The sequence below is a fragment of the Lytechinus pictus genome, unplaced genomic scaffold, assembly GCF_037042905.1.
Source record: "Lytechinus pictus isolate F3 Inbred unplaced genomic scaffold, Lp3.0 scaffold_20, whole genome shotgun sequence".
Lineage (NCBI taxonomy): Eukaryota > Metazoa > Echinodermata > Echinoidea > Temnopleuroida > Toxopneustidae > Lytechinus > Lytechinus pictus.
In genome coordinates, this window is record NW_026974141.1 from 3,929,445 (window position 1) to 3,950,588 (window position 21,144).

The 21,144-nt window shown below is 35.6% G+C and overlaps 1 protein-coding gene across 1 annotated transcript; it reads right to left on the bottom strand.

Annotated features, from left to right (window-relative positions):
• Nucleotides 1-9,357: 9,357 nt before the first annotated feature.
• LOC135157824 (toll-interacting protein B-like) lies at nucleotides 9,358-21,087 on the bottom strand. The gene is made up of 6 exons (XM_064114783.1): nucleotides 20,743-21,087; nucleotides 16,735-16,908; nucleotides 16,021-16,203; nucleotides 14,163-14,315; nucleotides 12,524-12,641; nucleotides 9,358-10,746 (listed from the first exon to the last, which is right to left on the bottom strand). Exons 1-6 carry the CDS (start codon nucleotides 20,773-20,775, stop codon nucleotides 10,553-10,555), a joined length of 855 nt encoding a protein of 284 aa, XP_063970853.1. The 5' UTR covers nucleotides 20,776-21,087; the 3' UTR covers nucleotides 9,358-10,552.
• Between the last annotated feature and the right edge of the window lie 57 nt (nucleotides 21,088-21,144).

Below are 21,144 nucleotides of genomic sequence, written 5' to 3' on the forward strand. Positions count from 1 at the left end.
AAACAATAATAACTCGAATTGCGAGGAAAAATATATGTGTTGTATATTGATTTGAAAACGGGAGGTTTTAGTATAACAGGATTATATATCTTGTTAAACAGTCTATGCGAGCACCAGGAACAATGAAGACACAATGAAGCAAATAATGTTTCATAAAGTTATGAAAAAATTCTTCTTATGTAATGTAACACAATATAACATTATAATGAACAATAATATATTCTTTCCCCACTACGTTTCTCTTCCTTTTTCCCTCTTTTTCTCCTTTTCCCCGTTTTTTTTTTTTTTTGCCAGTCGATTGGGGGGGGGGCACGTGCCCCCCCATGCCCCCCCCCCCCCGTAGTTACGCCACTGAAGATGGCAAAAAAATGGAATTTTAGTCATTTTTTATTACTACAAATGGTTTTGTAACACATCAATAAATTTCTTGGTAGTATTCATTTTTTCTCCCATGATATTTCTCGTTATATATTTTAGTGCTGTGATAATAGGCCTTTAGCTAGTTCAACCACATCTTACAAATGGGGGGGGGGGCGTTCAAGTAGGCATGTCCATAAGTTCAATAAATACGAGAGTAAAATGAGTTCGAAATGAGTGTAAAATGAGATTAAAATGATTTTGACAGTAATCTCTTCCGAACACATAGTTAACTGGTTGAGGAACTTAACAATTATTTAAATTAAACCTTGTATTCCTGAAATTTCCCAAACACAACTTAGATTATACGGCAGGTTTTTTGGAGAGCAAATAAAAATTATTCTTGAATTTCTCAAGTCCAAAACCATTGGCGTACAGAGGGGGGGGGGGGGGGGGCTTGGGGGCGCTTGTCCTCCCCCCAAAAAAATTACTATCAAGAAAAAAAAGGATAGAAAAGGAAAGAGAGAAGTGTGAAATATGATATTATTTTCTGAATATTATGTCAAAATCTATCACAAAATTTGATATTTGTAATAAAAACTCCTCAAAACTATATACTATCCATTGTATAAAACAAGGAATTTCAATTCAAAGTGGTCTAGGCCCATTTGAATAATTTCTTTTCGTCAAAAGTCGAAAGGCAAAAGGCATAAAGTACAAAATAAATGTTTATTAAAAAAAATATAGAACAACGCATGGTATCCGCAATCAAATTGTTCTTATATAATAAGTGATGAGATATAAATCAAGTGGACGTACCGTCTCTTTCCTGCATCCAAAACAGACATGAAGATTTATTTGAAAGCTAGGGCTATGCTGAAATCGACTAGCTGTTCATCCGAAGCGTCAATGACCACGACTGTGCAGTGAAGCGCCGACTATATAAAATCACGATGGACAAAATGACAACGATCGCAGTTATTATTTTATTTCATCACCCGCTTCGAAATATAATGTACCTGGTCACGTGATTGAAGCAACAGAAAATGCACCATACAGCCAGGTTTGTGGGTGAAACCATGTCATTGCTAAGTAACGTCTCGAAAATTATGATTTTCTATTGATTAATGTCACGTTATTTTTAGTTTGATGGAAAGCAGAGAAGAGCGAGAATTTAGTGCTGCGCTGTGTGCATGTCGCTTTTCTAACCTCCATTAAGCGATGTTGCTATTTAGGCCTATTCTTCAATAATCGAATGACCAGGGGCGGATCCAGGATTTTTCGAAAAGGGGGGGGGGCACATTTTCCCGAGGAAAAATTTGACAAGCAAAACAAAAAAAAAAGGAATAAAGGGTATTAACAAAAAATTAATGTGATTTCGTCCACGGAAAAAATCTGACATGCAAACAAAAATTAGGTTTTAACCACACAATTAGGGGATTTTTTTCTACGAAAAAAAATTGACAAGAAAAACTAGGTCTTCACATCCAAATGTGGGGGCACATTTCTGTTTTTACAGCATTTTTAAATTACAAATTCTAATTGTGCCTCTCAAAAGAGGGGAACGGGCCGGCTGTGCCCCCCCCCCCCCCTGGATCCACCAGTGCGAATGACAGAGTGAAGATGTCTAGATACAAAGAGAGAGAGAGAGAGAGAGAGAGGATTTGTACGCTTTTCCTATTTGCATGATCAATTTTGGAAGACAAATTTAGAATGCTTCGCATCCAACCCAATAAAAATAATTGCTTGCTTAGACAGCCAAGGACATGAAGGAGACGGTAGTATGATATTTTTTCTTCAGTCTTTTTTGTTTCTATTTCTCTTGAGGGAACTCCCGTAGGAACTCGCAAAGCAGCGTTCCGCCGCATTAACGCCAAACTGATATCATAACCAATGACAGATGAAACGTTTTACGTCGAGGTTAATCAGCCATAGTGGCTGACCGTTAAAGTATCTGTATCATATCTTTGCATAATCTTAGAGTTTTATGGTTGCATTCTCAATTTCGGTATATTCAATTACTTTTTTTTTCTTTAAGAAATTGATTTTCCATTGAGAAGGAAGCATGCCACGCCCTCATCTTAACGGCGGATGCAAACATCATTCACATTTTTTCCCCTTCTTTCATACTTTTATACAAACATTTGTTAGATTTTGACATAATATTTAGGAAATGATATCATATTTCACCCTTACCTCTTTTTACTCCAATTATTATGGCCCATCACTCTTCTTTCTCACTCCCTCTCATCTTCCTGTTCTTTTTTTTATAAAGAAATTAGAAAAGAAAAATAAATTATTCTTCAACTTCTTTCCCCTCTTATTTTTCCTTTGTCGTCTCTATCTCCTTTTCCTCGCATTCCTTTCTTCACATCTCAAGCTCCCTTTCTCCTCTCTTTGTTAAAGGGGAAGTTCACCCTGAAGAAAAGTTTGTTGTAAATGATTAAAAATATGTTGAAGGTTTGAGGAAATCCATTAAAGATTAAGAAAGTTACTAGAATGTAAAGTTTTGGATCTGTGACGTCATGAACGAGCAGCTGCTCCATACGTTATGTTTTATAAAATGCATAAATGCCCATTTTTTAATGGTTCGTGGTGACTTATTTTTTGTTTTCTTCTTAGGAACAGGTGTGAAATAATTTATCTATAGACATACTGAAGGTACAGTAATAAACATTTTTAATTTTCTGAGAAAATGACATTTGATTGATTTTCACCATACGCTATGTAGAAAAGCTGCTCGCATATGACGTCACAAATCAAATAATGAAAAACTTTTTTTTAATTCTTTGGTGGATTTTTCTCAAACCTTTGGCAATATTTGTTACTATGTTTTCTGCTATTTTTACAATCAACTTTTTGTCAGGGTGAACGTCCCCTTTAAATCTCGCCATCTTCTTAATTTTTCTTCTCTCCTTTGTTTCTTTTTCTTTAGGATTATACTCTCTGTCTCCATTTATATTTTCATCTGTCTCTGTCTCCTTTCTCCTATATATTTCTCTCTCATTCCGCCTTCTACCCACTAATCAATAGATTGTTCGGGCGTCGTGGTCTAGTGGTCATGACACCTTTCAATCCGAGGGTCGTGGGTTCGATTCCAAGTCATCGTCTGTTTTCCTTCAGCGATTTATCTACCCGCATTGTGCTGCACTCAACCCAGGTGAAGTGAATGGGTACCCAGTATAGGAAGAAATTCCTCGAATGCTTATAGCGCTATAATAACGACAGCGCAGCTTAAGCCGGGGTAATGATAGCAGTGCTCGGGCAAAAAGCGCTTTATAAATTCAACTATTGTTATCATTATTATAGAGATATCAACAAAACTTTATATAGCATATAAATAACAAAAAAAAGTAGTCTTGTCATTTTATTCTGATAATTGATTATAGGAATATCAGGTTAAATAAAAGATGGTTCCAGGTAAAAGAAACCTAATCAATGCCTTAAAAATGCAGATAATATCAATTTCCCAGTATAAAATGAAAAGAACAGAAATGCCATGCCGACATCCAATACTATCATTCACTCAGTACTTACCACCATTTTGGTATTTTCGTATTAAATTCAATTCATGCAATGCAAAGAGAATACATTTATGATATCATTTGTTAATATACATTTCTTATATTTCATTCATTCTTCATTATTATTCATTTTTCATATCAAAATTTGTATTTTAAACATCATTTGACATACTATTTATATAATAGGGATAATAGCATGTTTTCCCTCATGAAACTAATGCACCATCCATCACAATACACAAGGTATATATGCATATCATAGCTGTAGTGTACTAAATAATAAAAAAGGGTGAGTTGCAAGAAAATATTTGATATCAGTTGCATTGCAGATATTCTGTTTCAATTTTACAATAGTAGATCAATTCTAGCTGTAGCCAATCAGATCACGATCCTTGTCGTAAGAAGCATATTTAAAATCAATCGCAAATTTACAATTAATTGCAAGGCATATTGATTAATGGACCAAAAATAGACTTGTAATTGATCGCAAGTTTCGTGCAACACTCCATAAGATTTGAATGCTAAAAAGTATACGTGACAACTACGTCTATTTCCATGTGATTTAAGTAATTCAATCCAATTTCCAATCAATCATGCTTGTTCCGAGCACAAGGTTTCCATGTAGCATCAATTGGTATTTAATGAAAGCAATATTTAATAAATCACTGACCACTTAATGAAGTTATGCAAATAACATATATTATACTACAAATTAGAACGATACGACTCATATTCATGCGTGATATAGATGTACATTGCTAATATATGAGTTAATGAATGTAACAGGATTGTGAATTTACAAGATATGAAGATGGTGATGTTACTGAGAGTTCACTGGTGAAAAGCTTCCATGATAAGCATATCAATTTGATTTAAACTAAATGAATTGTTTGAGGGCATTTGGGGGATTGTTTCGGGTTGAAAGGGTGGGAATCGGGCATTTTGGGGTGTATGATGAGGGTGCTTGGTGGTCAAAGGAATGCAGTAGCCTAATGTTTGGGTGTTTGGGGGTATATTGGGTGTCAAAATAAGGGAGTGGTGTTTGACTAGTACCTTGGACAATACCATGGATGATGGCATTTAAAGATAAAAAACGTATTAGCCACCTCTACTTGATGTCTGATGAAGAATTTGGACTGGAACATATGTGAAAATGCCCCGGTATATACAGCATTAGAACATGGACGGCCAAGGACTCTTCCGTACAAATTAATAGACTAAAATATCAACAATGAATCAAGTGATGAGCTCTCTACCACATCAAAGGGGAGGATATTCAATTTGTTAATTCAACTTTAGTTAATTTCCTGTCTATCATAAGCCATAAATGTATGCCATGTCATCATGACGTGGTCAGGGATTTATCGAGTATTGATTGTATTTAAAGCTTATACAGCAACCCTAATCGTAATTTCATTAGGTCCGTTTTGGGTAGGAGCATGTTAGGTATAGGTAATTGGGTTGAATATTGATTAACTTACTGCATAATGAAATATTCCATTAATAATTTTATGAGATAGTATTGAATGGAAGTTGCAATGTATGTTGTTACACAAGGGGCTAACCTACGCTGTACATGCAGGGATGTAGTCAAAGCCGGCCTCAGGGAGAAATTTTGCCGGCCTCGGCCCAAGTCAGGTCATCAAAGTCTATGGGAGAATATTTTTCCTTGTAGTGGTGCCGTGACTCTGAAGAGCCGGCCATGACTACATCCATGCTATGAATCTATAGCTTGATTAGAAACGAAACTTTGAATAGGCCAACCACTGTGTACAACAATCCTGGGCCCCGTCTTACAAAGAGTTCCGATTGATCCGATCAATCGCAACTATGGAAAGCCAGCAACATCAACATCTATTATGCATGTTTATTCAAAATATTTTTTAACTATGATGTATATTATTCATGCATTGTTTGCTTAAAAAATCACTGTGCTTCTCTTTGTTTACAAAGGACATTGTGCCAGTATCCTGTAGAAAAAGTTATGACACTGATGGATTTCCATAGAGTTACGATTGATTGGATCAATCGTAACTCTTTGTAAGACAGACCCCAGGTAAACAATATGGCCGATGACAGTGTGTATATTGTTCATTAGACTGCGGTAGATGATAATACTTCGGGAAGAGGGGGAGTGTTTCTCAAAGACTTAAGAATGACTTATGGGGCGCTGCAAGAAACTTGCGATCAATAGCAAGTCTATATTGGGTCCCCAAATAAATTGTAACACTTGCAATTAATTACAAATTTGCATTCGATTGCCAATCTGCTCCTTGAAACAATCGAGTGTAATCTCAATTGCTACAGCTAAAATTGACCTATCAATTGTAAAATTGCAACCGAATATTTGCAATTGATTGTAAATATTATCTTGTAACAATAAGAACATATGTACTGCATATATGCATATATATAATATGTTTTCAATGACCGTTTAATCAAGTGTGGTGCCAATTTAGGGATCTGATGATTTTAGGGATTTGAAATCCCTTTTATAACCAATAACACGATCATAAAACAATAATGGAGGCAATGTTGGCAAAAAATTGTTCTTTGGAGACATATGAACTTGGATAAATGATTTGATATATTTGTTAAATATCCAACAACAAAATATCTTCACTTGTAAAATAACAAATAAGCAATTTCGCCACATAAAAAAAACATTCCTGTCCTTTCATAAAGGACATTATATATTTGAATTTCTTATGCAAATGGGATTTTATTTGACACTGGATAATAAACTATGTTTGCCTGGATAATAATGAAAAAAACAACACCTATTTTACAAAATAAATTTCATCAACATGGAATAACACTTCATAAATCCATACAAAGTCTATTTGCTGAATATTACACTGTACAATGCACATCATCATGTACAATTGGTCAATTATTACAGAATACTCTCTTTTTCATAAATCTTTGGCCTGATTCATCAATAACAAACCAAGACTGATAATCATCAAGGTTCTTGGAATTTGCTTGACTATTTCCTCTTAATTATTACCCCTAATTATTCTATCATAAAACATCTTCTTGCTTTGCATTATGCCACTTACTATAGACTTGGATACTTAAATTGCATAAAAAAGTTCTCCAATGAAGGACAGAAAATAAAACCCGATTGTCCAATCAAGTGCTGGTACATTACTTTTCAAAAGGATTTACATTAGAACAAGCTACTTTGTATCTATAGGTGACAAAAAGGTTAACCAATGATTTAAAAAAATAATTATTGAGTCTGTTAATGTATACCTTTTACCTGATAACTAGTATCCATTTGATTCCTTGTTCTGGTTATCCCAATTTCATTATTCAAAATCTACAAATATATACTCTATATTACAACATGTCAATATATTTCTAAATCAAGTTTTTGTCACAAGGGAAAAGACTAATAGAATGCCATAAATCAGCTTTACAAAATTATGCATAACTGATGATTTCATCTTTAAAGCAATTATCAAAATTTGGTTTCTTGAATTTCTATTACATAAAAATTGAAAGACATTTTCATTACCCAACAATTCTGAGCATGTTCAAAGATAATCGTAGAATGAAACTATAAAATCTTCTGCTTGGAACCTAAAAATTGTGTAAAAGCAAATGCATTATGCTTGACATCTGGTTTAATATGTCACATTAACATGACTTATTGAAAGTAAGTTCCACAGGGATCAGTACTTGGTCCTTTTTTTGTTTTTCGTTTTTTTCTTTGCTTGTCTATAAGACCAAAGTGCACATAACTCTGCTATACTGGTCAAATATCTTGGACCAAATTCAATCTAATAGTAAAGTACTAATGTTGTATAACTATTTTGTTGCTTTTTGGTTTCATTTTCTGCTTATGGCGATAAAATAAACCCACCTTATTTTGGCATTTACTAACGAAAAATATTTGCCTTATTTTATATCAACTGACAGTATCAAACTCCATTCTGGTTTGAAAGAAAAAAATATCATGATGTAGATTACAATACTTCTATGATTCGAACTCATAGTTTAAATATCATACTCCAGAAATTAAATCCATATAAATGTATTAACTGCTCAATCACCAAGACATTCATTACTTTTTCAGATTAGATCTGGGTCTATAACTTACTGAGTTGCTTTACTATAACGGTTGTGACCTAGGATGACACTTACAAAACCAGGATAAGGTAAATTGGAAGTAGATGACATTTAATGACTCATTTCAGATCAAATTTGCAGTACATGTAATTATAAAATTTAAATCTGTTTAACAATATTATTGCTTAAAGTTTACTTCAGGTTTGGATTAACAGATTATTCTCCCCTACATAAACAGACTCAGTATCTACAACTGATGCAGAGGAGCTCGGGGATAATGAAACGGGATATAGAAATTAAGATGTGAAAAAGATGAAATCAATTCATGTCACATCAAAATAACAGTTCCTTAAAAGGTAGCAGGCTGAGAATTATAACTTATACAAAGCTTTGCCAAATTTTTATATAAAAAATGGCAAGATGCAGAATAAACGACGGGATCATCAATTTTACCACCAAGTCCTGTAAATTCTAAGCAATCATAAATTGAATACATGGACTACACCACAATATATCAATACACAATCATCCAGTCTCTTGGTTGAATCATAGATTCCATAGAGATATTTGAATAGTGAGAATATTACCTCTAACATTTAATCAATGTCTTTTCTTCACCCACAAAATACCAAGTAGAGCCATACACTATATGATTTCTATAAATTCTAAAATGTTCCATTGCAAGCAGTTTGAAGTATAAATATTCATCTCCACATGTCTGACTTTCATTCGATTATATAGGTCTATTCGCCTATACCGATGGCCAACATGATATTTTTTCCCAACAAATAGAAACTACATGATAATATATAACACAATATACATGAAGAACTGTTTATGTTCAATATCATATTTAAAGGAGAATGAAACCCTTGAAATCAGCTGAATCCATATCAAAGAGAAAAATCAAAGAAACATATTGTTGAAAGTTTGAGGAAGATTGAATGAATAATAAAAAAGTTATGAGCATTTGAATATTGAGATCACTAATGCCATGTAGATCCTCCCATTGGCAATGCGACCAAGATCTGTGATGTCACACACGTACAACTCCCTCATTACTTTAGTACTTATTTCACTTATATTCTCACTTTTATAGAGTCTATCACAAGGTGAGATGTTCTTTTTATGAGAGGACAAATACAGAGGTTTCACAATATTATATCATTGATGAATCGTTTGTCATATGATTAGAATGAGCAAAAAGATATGTTTTGGGGTATATTTTCAGTGTCCAAAAGGGGAGAGTTGTTCATCTATGACATCATAGATCTTGGTCGCATTGCCAATGGGAGGATCTCCATAGCATTAGTGATCTCGACATTCAAATGCTCATAACTCTTCTATTGCTAGTCCTATTTTACTCAAACTTTTGTTGATGTTATTCTTTGATTTTTCTGCTTTCACAAAAGCTAACTTGCTCCAAGAGTTTCATTCTCCTTTAAAATCTGGAATGGATATCTTGTACTTTATACAGTTTAATGATTTTGCTGGTTCACTTAAGGTAAATTGGTTCATATCATTATCAACCAACTTTTTCACAGTGAATATACATGCACGGGGCTAAAAACACATTTTCATTACCGCAAAATTTTCATAAGAGTGATATGGTGAAGATATGAAAAATATATGAAAAAACTTGTGCAGAGTTCATCAGGGCACAGTTACAATTGTTCCAATCAATCTTAACTGTAAAAATCCCTTGATTTCTTCATCCATGAAATGTACACAATGTATGAACACAGACTGCTCAATAAAGACAACTTAGATTCATTAATACTGTAGACACTGGCGGATCAAGGGGGGGGGGGGGGCAAAGCCGGCCGTGCCCCCCCCACCCGTTTTGAGAAGCAAAATAAAAATTTGTAATGTAAAAATGTTGTTAAAACAGAAGTGTGCCCCCTCCCCCCCTTTTTAAATTGAAGACCTTTTTTTTCCTTTTTTTTTGCTTGGCAAATTTTTTCGGGCACGAAATATCCTTAATTTTAGGTTAAAAACCCCTTTTTGTTTTCCTTGTCAAATTTTTTCCGGGACAAAATATCCTTAATTTTTTTTTGCTTGTCAAATTTCTCCTTGTAAAAATGTGCCCCCCCCCCCTTCTGGAAATTCCTGGATCCGTCCCTGACTGTAGAGTGCTTCAAACAGATAAGATGTAGACTGGGAGTTGGCTTCACGGGCTCTCAATAGTCAAGTCTGATTGGATGTATCTCTGCACTTTGTGAGAAGGGGTCCAGGTAATGTAAATCATTTCTGTAAATTACATTCGATTGTAACTCTTCAAAGGGCCTATTTTGGTAATATACTCAGATTCTATAACTATACCTTCCAATAAAGAAATGATTCTCTATGTACATGTACAGTTTAAACAGAATGTTATACTAACAAACCTGGAAGATTGCCTCAGGCATGACTGACATAGGAACAAGCAATGTATACAAACTCTTGCCCAATAGTAATAAGCAAGTGAATGCAATAGCTCATAACATTCTGAAGGAAGAGATGTGTATAAATCTTAATAAATTACTAAACTGGTTTTTCGATAAAACAGATCTAGAAATCATTTTGATATATAAATGAATGAAAGATTTCTCTCCTCATGTCATCTGCAGCAATGAGTCGATCGTTGCGTCCTTATTGCCCCCGTTGGCCTCGAGCACGGATCGTATGACCTCTGAGTCCGTCCCGGGGAACATCTCCTGCAGAGCCTGGAGGTCGGCCTGTGTGATCTGGGGAGGCTGAGAGGGCTGCGGCACTTGCTGTGCGTGTGGCGGTTGCTGGGGAGGGTACGCTGTAAAAAGATTTTGAAAAAGGAAAAGAACGGGAAAGTGTTTTTAAGTAATAATTAAGATTTCTATCATTCTTCTTGGGCAATTCCATAAAATGATCAACCTTTTTGTACGTCGACCCCCATTTTTCTCAAGTCTTACTTCACTTTATAAACTAACCAAGTTTTATAAACTAACCAAGTCATGGTCCTTTGAGAACATCAAAGACTGTCAAAAGAACAAGAAATCAGAGACAGACAATTTCATGAACGTCTCACATATTAGGGGTCAGACGTACATATTTTATGGAATTGTCCCCTGGACAGGTTAATAGATTGCAAATTACAAGGGAAGTTCATTATGTTTTGAGAAGGCTGCTTGTATTGAGTTCGAGGTGGCTAGGCAGAGGGGAAAGGTGACCGAAGAAGACACAGAAGCAAGTGGTGGAAGAGAGTAGGAGAGTTGGGTTGAGGGAGGAGTTCCATGAGTAGAGTAAAGTGGAGGAAGGGAGTTACATGTAGGATGATATCTGTGAGTGTGAGGTGAATCTGGCCACACTACTAGTCGGAGATTAAACCAGACTTAACACTTGGATTACTTCAACTACAAACACTTTGGCCCGTATTCTGAAGTCGGGTTTAACTTAAACTCTAGTTTAAAGTTGTGGTTTAAGTATGGATAGTCAATAGTTACATAAATTACTGATGGTAGAGATATCATATTTCAGCTCATTTGGCTCTCAAATCATTCATAATTGTCTAGGAAGTATAAATAGATGATTGTCTTCACCATCGATGAATCAGGAAAGAGCACAGTAACCATAAGAAACATACAACTTAATAAAAATTTTGACACTTTTGGCTTCCCGTGATTTTAACACAGAGTTAGACCATGGTCTAAGTTAAACCTGACTTCAGAATACGGGCCAGGGTGTATCAATTACAAAATTCTAATATCAGAAACAATACATGCACTTTGGTCAATAGAAAATGAAAACAATATGCCTTGGTACAGCTTAACTGGTTGCATTTTACCTGTAAAAAGTTCTTCCGTTCATTAAATATCTTTGTTCCTCCTGACCACCCTCAACAAAAGTTAATACAGCTAATCATTCAAGCTTGAATGTCCCATGGCACTTATATCTGTTGAGAAATATACATTTTCCAGACTATACCACACGATATGTGGAGCGTTGTGGTACAGTGGATTAGTCTCCGGACTTTTAAACAGAGGGTCGTGGGTTCAAATCCCAGCCATGGCATAATTTCCTTCAGCAAGGAATTCATCCACTGTGTGCTGCACTCGACCCAAGTGATGTAAATGGGTACCGGCAGGAAGTAATTCTTCAAAAAGCTGTGTGCGCCTTAATCGGTTGCCTAGCTTAGCCAGGGTAATGATAATAGCTGGGCCTTTTTTATAGCTCCATGAGCACCGAAAGTCGAACCTGTGCACTATAATAGGCACCATTTTTATTATTACCAAGGTATTAAATGAGTACTAAGGAATCTAATGTACTTTGCTCAGCAGTGAGAATTATAATAGTCAAATTCATGCCTAGCTGGCAAGGAAAAATACTGAGGCTTTTTTTTTTTTTTTTTTTTTTTTGAGGGGGTGGTTTCATACAATTCTTTCTCCCCATTCATTTTGCTCTGCAAAGTGAGATACTTCTCAGGGAATGGCGAATGAGCATACTTTGCATGTGGATAGAACTCAAATATTACAACAAACGTTTTACTTCCAAACTCAATGAGATAAAAGACAATTGCACCAATGAGAATAAAATGAAGTCATAGTATTTACCGGCAACTGGAGCAGCAACAGGTGTATATCCATATGTCGTTGGCATGACGACTGGAACTTGACCTCCGTAAATGACCTGCTGTGGAGCTTGGTACATCATCGGCATCACTGGCACTTGCTAAGATGGAGAAAAATATAAAGTATAAATTTTTGATGGAATGCTACACTATTAAACAAACACTAAAATTTACTGGCATAAATATCTGAAATGATCAGACTCGTGTAACATTTTAATAAGAACTAGAAATGATTAAGTCTGAAATGATACTTACTCCTGGAATCAAATCTACTTTACTAAATCTATAGAGTAAAGTCAAATAAGAGAAATTATGAAAATTGGCTTTAAAATTGAATGAGGAGTTAGCACCTCATAATATACTTACTAACTCTATTTCAATATGATAAAAATTACCATAAATACAATACTTGTTCCGTCCCTAAATTCCATTATCCAGTAGCAGTCAGTCGGTCATCTCTTTATGCGTTTAAATCAACTGGTCCTTGGATATGGAATTCCCTCCCTCCCAATATCATTCCAGCACGAACGTTATTGCATTTAAAGCCAAACTACAAAGTTCATTCATAACTACATATGCCAAATAATCACATAATTAATGTTCACACCTTTTCCTGAACCCCCATTCTCTGTAGGTTTAATTTTAATGTCTATTTTCTACTGTGTTTTACATTTTCATGTTCTGCTGTTACAATGGGTGAAGATAGCAAATGTACAAAGTCTTACATTATCTCATCAAGCAATTTATGCAAATGGGTAGGCGAGTCTTAGGGCCCTATCGCATAAGCGTTACCATTATGGTAGCTGTGCTATCCAATTGGTACGTTCCATTGAGTCCCTGATTTTGATTGGCTGTTGAGCCTCGTTTCAATAATGGCAAAGGTACTTTTGTAACAGGCCCAGCTGCCCAGACATTGTCACAAGTCCACATTCTTTCGTTTCTTTATATGATTTAAAAGATGTATCAAAGCTGCCGACCTGGGGCCCGTTGCAGAAAGAGTTGCAATCAAACGCATATCTAAAAATCATGCGCAACTTCATTTTCAACCAATCAACAGAGCGCATTTTGGACTTGCGATTGATTTTTTGACTTGCGTTTAAACGCAACTCTTTCTGCAACGGGCCCCTGAACACGAACATTTCAGTATTTTTAAAGCTGAAAATCAGTATTTTGGTGAGGAAATCAGTTTTTTCAGAGAAATACCATAGGACAACACATAAAACTGTAACGTTAGAAAACAGTATTTTGCATGAAACCATCAGTGTTCTCATTCTTCATTACTAAATACAGAAAATCAGTATTATTTGGCAGCTCTAGGGCCCTTCTTACAAAGAGTTGCGATCGATCCAATCAATCGCAACTATGGATGGCCAGCAACGTCAACATATAAAATGCATGTTTGTTCCACAAAAAAAAATTCTAGATATGATGTATACTGAAAAATTCATCGATTTCTTGACAATTTGGTATATGTTCTCCTTTGTTTACAAAGGACATTTTACAAATTTCCTGTAGAAAGTTAGGACACTTTTGGATTTCCATAGAGTTATGATTGATTGGATCAATCGTATCTCTTTGTAAGATGGGGCCCTGATGTATGTTTTGTTTGAAACACTACTCACTGTATAAGAGAATATTAAGTTGATCATTCCTTCTTTGTCCTCTCCTTGCTTCCCTGTTAATGGAAACCAATCGTCCTTGGTTTCTCCATTCATCACAGCGGGTGGGATGGTGATCAGTGCCCATGCAATCTTATTATCGGTGGTAAAGGCTTTCTGTTCAGTAGAGCATGTTTGGGAGTGGCAGAGGGAGAGAGAGAACAGGATTATTAGGGAAGGGGAGGGGGAAAAAGAGAGGAGGAAATGAAGAGAAAAATTGCAAATAAAAAAGACAGAGAGAGAGAAAGAGAGGACATGAGATATCGGGGGGGGGGGGGAAGAAAGGACACAGAGAAAAATTACAAATAAAGAAAGAGAGAATGAGGGAGAAAGATAGAACAAGAGATATCGGGGGGGGGGGGAGAGAAAGAGGGAAAGGACACCGAGGAAAAATGCAAATAAAGAAAGACAGAGAGATGAGATGAATAAATATAAATTAGGGCCTTTCACACGAGAATCTTGAGTCATCATTGTGATGATGATTGCAATTCGTCTTTAGAATCATTGTACCATTCACACGTTCACTCGAAAACTGTGATTTGAATTTGAATTCCTGAGCGAAGGTGGAATTGTGTCCTTGCATGACAATTTCATTATCTACGGAAGTGCTTGAAAGGTCACGTAAGCTCCGCCCCTCAAAATATGTTTTGGAGGTCAACCCTTTCAGACATAAAATTTGTACCGTAATTTGAGTGAAACTTAACTGGAATTCACCTCCATAGTAGAATTTGAATTTGTGACTGTGATTAGCGTTCGTGATTCTAGTTTGGTTTCACACGTGCCAAAAATTCCTCAAATTATTTTTCACTTGAATCATCATTCAAATTACGATTTTGGTACCGTGTGAAAAGCCCGTTAGTTAAGATCAACTGGAGAGGAATCCCTTCATTACATCAATTAAAGAATCAAGAATAGTACATCTGTGCCTGTGCAGGTTTTTATACTCTATTCTAGAAACAAAAGTACCCTTCTTAGTATTTCTAAACTAATTACAAAAGAAAAGATTCAAGAAGCCCTTGAAAAATGCACATAGATAAAACTATACTAATTCTCTTTTACAGATAACTGATTGAAAGTGTTGCTACATACAACATCATCTGCTTTTTCTGTAGTGCAACACATGCAGATATAAAAGAGCTAGACAGAACGAGAATAGCCCAACGTATAATTGGATGCAATAATTTAGATTCTATATGAGGAAAGAGTAGTGGCTAAAGTCAAAAGAGTCATGAATGACCCCACCCATCCACTCCGTCATAATTTTAACTACAATAGGCCGGGTTTCCGCCTTTACGTACCGAGATCTGCTCGAGCAAGGACGAGACAATCTTTTACCCCAAACTCGATCCACTTTTTCAACGCTACTGCACAAAGATACTGATCAATTTGACAAATAGCCATCGAATGAATGTATGCCCAAATTCTTGATTCTTTATACTTTAATCTCTATTCGAAAATATTAATTACTGTTACAACTTACAAGACATTGACCATGTAAACCCTGTTTAAATTAAATTTATTATTCCTGCTGACTTGTTGATTTATTCATATTTGTCATCTCATTTGTAAACTTCATTTCCTTGTAAGCATTATTTTGTATAAATTTGTAATGCACCAGTGAAAGACAAATTTCCCGTCAGGGGATAATAAAGTTATCAATTCGAAATTCAATTCGAAATAAAATTCTATTCTAAACTGGTTAATTTGAAGAAAAAAAGTATAAACGAGGGCACAATTACTCTTTACAAGAAAATAAAAGTACATGAAAATACATTAAAGAATATATTCCCATTCTCTTCAAATAATGTGAAGCTATATTTACCTCGTCAAATAGCTCTATGTGAACGGAATCAATGCCCTGGCCCAGGTTGCACTGAATGGTTTTGTTCCATCTGGGGTTCTTGGATCCATTCACATCAGTCGGTGTTTCAAAGACCGAATGCCCCGCCCTCACCCTGCAGTACGGATCCATCCTCGTCATGCCATAATTCTTTGCTAATCTTGCCTGAAATAAAACGAATTAAAATCATATCTACTGTACCTTAATATTAAACAATGAAATTTACACACTTTCCCTCCTGAAACTGGCAACATTTATTCATTCTTTTACCTTTCTTTCTTTGCTTTCATAGTTTATTTTCACTGACTTCTCTTTATGCTAAACAATTTCAGTGATATTTTCTCACTTTCATGCTCAATCACATAATATCTGACCTGTCTTTATCTATGTTACAAGAGAGCTTGAAGTTTTGTATTTCTTGAATTCATGTAGACTTATTTTTACCAGATGAATTTTCACTTTTCATTTCAAACTTTAGTACTCTGTTAACTGCAACAGATGTTTGAAATGAAATAACAAATCAGTACTGATTTAAATTAAAGGGAAGAGTTCCTTTTGCAAGAGCCACTCAAAGTGAAAATAAATATGTTAGGGTTAGGAGTAGGGCTAGGATAAGAAGTAGGGTTAGGGTGGCTGTCGCAAAAGGAACTCTTTCCGAATTGAATTAATTTTCTCTCCATAAATTAAGTATATTACCTGTGAAATTGTAATACTAAGTCGACCAACGAAAGAGCCATATCCTTGCTGAGCCTGTCCCCCATACTGTAGCGCCCTCGCAGTCTGCTCGTCTGATGTTATTTGCTGTTGTTGCTGCCCTGTGGGACCTCCTCCGATTCGAAGAAAGTCATCTGGCAGATCTCCAATAAAGACCTATAAGTGAGAACGCACAATGTATTTCACAGGTGAACAAGATGAAGAAGATCTTTCACACCCGAGGTAACAATGTGATGCCCTTTTTTTTAGAATCACAAATTCATCAAATGAAAAATGGCCCAAACTGGCATATTTCCAAGATTATCAATTAGATCTAGAAGTTCTAGTCTATGTATGTTTTATGGATTTAGAAGCAAGGTAAGCAGTACAGGTGCTGGTCCAAAAATTGGGACTATCCCAGAAAACAAGGATATCCTCATAAACCAAGATAAATGGTGTCTTGATAAATTGGAATTGTCCTTGTACATGGGGACAGTTTCTGTTTACTAACCCCTGTGGGACATAGACGGCAATTGAGAGTATTAAAAAATCCTCCATATGCATCTCATAGGCATAGCTTGGCGAAGAACAAAAAGAAACAAGATGGTGACGTAAACATCGCAGCAAGTTTTCCCCGTTTTTTCATATTTTTCGTTTTTTTATGAATTTTTGTTTGAAAATGAAATCAATGTCGTATAAATGTTGGAAATAAAGTTGTATCCCATTTACATGATTTAGGGCTGGATATTTTTAGAAGGAAAGTAGAAATCCCGGGAGCAATTTGTTTTTTTTCGCAGTACACGCACATGTGACATGAATTGAATGGGACGCATTCCCTGGCTCACTCACACAACATGCGAGGTTAGTATACTAACCTCGCACAACACATGTGATTTCATAGTGCATTTTGACGTTTTCATTCATCACACGAATGTGAGGGACTAAACTACGCCAAACCTTTCAATATTTGTCCACTATGTTAATCTTGATCGTATGATCAAGTTTATTTGAAAAAGCAATTATAAATTATTTATTAAAGTGTTTTTATCGCTTACCTCCAAATCTCAACCAGGATACTTCGCTCGGTCCGTCCTTAGTCATCCTTCGTACTGCGGTGGAAATTACGCAAACAACAATCGAAATGCGAAATTTTCCTATCGAACATTCTCGATTCAAGTCGTCGGCGCATAATAGGAAATTGTACCAAAAATCAACATAGTTCTCTATTTATTCGAACAATTTTTTCTGGGGTGCACTTGACCTTTAAGAGATTTTCCAATGAAAATATTACATGGAACTTGGAAATACAAATCATAATTTGGTTGAACAAAATGTTTTCTGTTAAAGTATAAAACAGAAGAGGAACATATCCTTCACGTATTTTTATATCCAAAATATGTTGCCTTAGTATGGAATAATCACAATGACATAAAATGAAAATGGGTAAAGTACCTTTCTAATGATCATTGAGATTTCACCTATGGAATCATTGTTTGATAATTTTCAAAGCTTTAAATAGATGAAAATGTTCATTGAGAAAATATACATATATATGTATGAACAAAATGATAATGTCCCGATTGTTTCGCATTACGTGTGTTAGATTGCGGGCGTTTGTGTGTGTGTGTAGGAAGCAAGATGTTCGTGTTAATGTTTGCACAAAAAAGGAGAGGGAAAGGGAAAGGAAAAGGGAGGGGGAAAGGTAGAGGAGAGAGAGGGAAAAGGAGACCATAAAATAGAAAGAAAACAAAAGAAAGGAAGAGGGGAAGGGAGAGGGAAAGAAAAATGGAAAGAGCGAGAAAAGAGTAGGGGAGGGAGAAAGGAAAGAAAAGAATTAAGGGAAAGGAAAAGCGAAAAAGGGAAGGGAAAGGGAGAGAAGAAAAGAAGGGAGAACGAAAATGGGGAAAGGGAGAAGGAGAGGGGATAATGAAGGGGATAGGAAAATGTCAAGTTTGAAGATCTGAATATTAACACTAAAACAAAATTAGACTCCCATGTTTTATTTATAAAAATACCATCTTTTTCATGATTATAAAGGTTCAACGTCCCTGTTCTAGGTCTAAACTTCAACATAAATCTACTGGCGCTTCGCGCTTGAATTCTGGAGGTCATTCCTCTTTTAAAAGTATAGGTAATCTGTCGGACTTTTCAAATCCCAAATTTAAATCTTAAGCGCAAATGCCCTTGCATTATTTTTCATTTAGATACAGTCCTGTCATCAATATCAAAAACTCTAAGCGCGAGCTTGGCGCTGGCATCATTTTTGTAAGTGACATTTATGATGTTGTTCATATTTTAAAAATGTCCATTTGTTGAGGTTTAAATGTCCAAAAGTTCAGCGCTCGCATAATTTGTAAGGTAAATAGACCTACCCTTTTAATTGTTATACAAAGGCGCTTATACAACGTCCAGAATGCAGTTCGGAATATTGAAAATAACTATTGGTCCCCGTATTGGTCCCGCTATTTCTGCCCGTGCGACAAGCATTTATCATTTTGAATCATGAGATTCACCTTTAAAATATGATGAAAAAGTATCGTTAAGACTGAATTAAGAAAAAAAGAAGCTCACGTTTCACGCTCGCATTTTAATTGATCCGTTAGCTTGTGATAATAATGGTGACTTCGTTAATATATCTTAGCGGACATGTCCACCTTTTGGTGCTTCAAGAAAAATAAACACAACAAACAAATAATAATAGAAAACGAACAAGAATAGAATAGATAGTTACCTATCCCACTCATGAATTCTTATTTAACAGTCCCCAAAACGTATTTTTTTCGTGTTAGCTTATTTCATATACATATATATATATATATAAATATATATATATATATATATATATATAGGCGTAAATAAATCAAGCATTTTATATATATATATATATATATATAGGTCTCCTCATCATGGTTATAAAAAGTGCTCAGAATGTTTTATTTTCAAGTCCTTGTATCAGAATTTTCAGCTCGGGCAGCTCTATCGCATTTTGATTACTATCCTGTTGATTTATTTACTTAATTGAACAAAATATTTAAAATGTCCAGCTTTTAGAACAGATATCAAAAAAAGGTATTCACCTTTGATCACTGAGGAAGAAGAAAAAAGTGAAAAAAAATAGGAAACAAACTAACGAATTAATGTGACATAATTTTTCTTCATTTCAAGGCGACTCTTTACATTTCATCATCGCTGATGGCGCTACAATAGAAAATAGTAAAATACCGCTTGACAGCAAAAAAAAAAACAGAAAGAGGAAAATAATGCTGAGCGTCTAAAATGCAGCTAGCAGTACAAGCTGCAGAACCGTAAACAAACATCTTGTGAATAATATCGCGCGCCCTCTTTAAGCAAAAGTTTACAACCACAATGACCCTGCGGTATCTACGTGAAGATCACGAGAAAATGCATTTTTTTTCTTAAAAACACACCAAAGAGAAGACAAGAAACGATCCATATGGTTCGGTAAGTGTCATAGCACAATTAGAAACATTAATTTAAAAGGAATGGCATAGTTATTTTAGTAAAAAGGGTGTGAAAAATTCGCGTGCACCATGTGCATATGAATCCTTCGCACGCGAGATGCATTGATCCCATGGCATGAGTGTCCCTGGCTTTGCCTTTGTGGAGAGTAAGCATACGTTAGTAAATGATTTTTACTCTCTAGGAGCCTCCTGATCCCAGCTAACATGATCTGGGGGTCCAGGCCCATGACCTCCGCTGCTCCCATAACGTTCCGGTACACTACACAGTTAGTTACGGCCTCGTTAAAGACGTTAGCCTTAGGCCTCTCGCCGCGCCGCGCCCCCTTGTCTAAATTTTAAGCAACAAAAAACGTAGTTGGTGGGACCGAGCTGGAATTGCGGAATAAGCTTCCGGAATTTGGAGACGAATTTCAAGACAAAGTAGACATCATATAATTCAAAACGTTCAGTGTTGTTATCTTCTAATTCTTATGATAATCTCATAATTTTGCATTATTAACTAAGTTCACTTAAATGAGAGAAAACGTACCTGATCTCTTCGGGATGTCGCAGACGTTGCCATTTTCCAGTTTTCAATAACATCGATGACGTCATAGATGTGATGTCGTGATTGCAAATTATGTTCAATGTCAAATCATGTTTGTTTCCCCAGCTGTTTCTGAGTCACACATCGTAAAATCAGTCAACCTCTTTTCACGACTTATTCATTGTTCATAAGAATTTTTGTTTGTCAATTATCAGGGAAATCTCCTTTTTGTTACCTCGATCGGCTCGCTCCATCCATGGGCGAATTTGGCATTCTTGAAGGGGAGGTTCACCCAGACAAAAAGTATATTGGTGAACTGAAGGTTTGAGGAAAGCCCATCAAAGATCTAATTAGACAGTTATGAGAATTTTAAGGTTTTGATTTATGACGTCATTATGATCAGCT

Coding starts and splice junctions, on each gene's coding strand:
- LOC135157824 (XM_064114783.1), bottom strand. CDS start 20,775: ATGGCAACGTCTGCGACATCCCGAAGAGATCAG. Junction 16,909..20,742: donor CGACATCCCGAAGAGATCAG/GTACGTTTTCTC, acceptor TCTCACTTATAG/GTCTTTATTGGAGATCTGCC. Junction 16,204..16,734: donor TTAGTATTACAATTTCACAG/GTAATATACTTA, acceptor GTTTTATTTCAG/GCAAGATTAGCAAAGAATTA.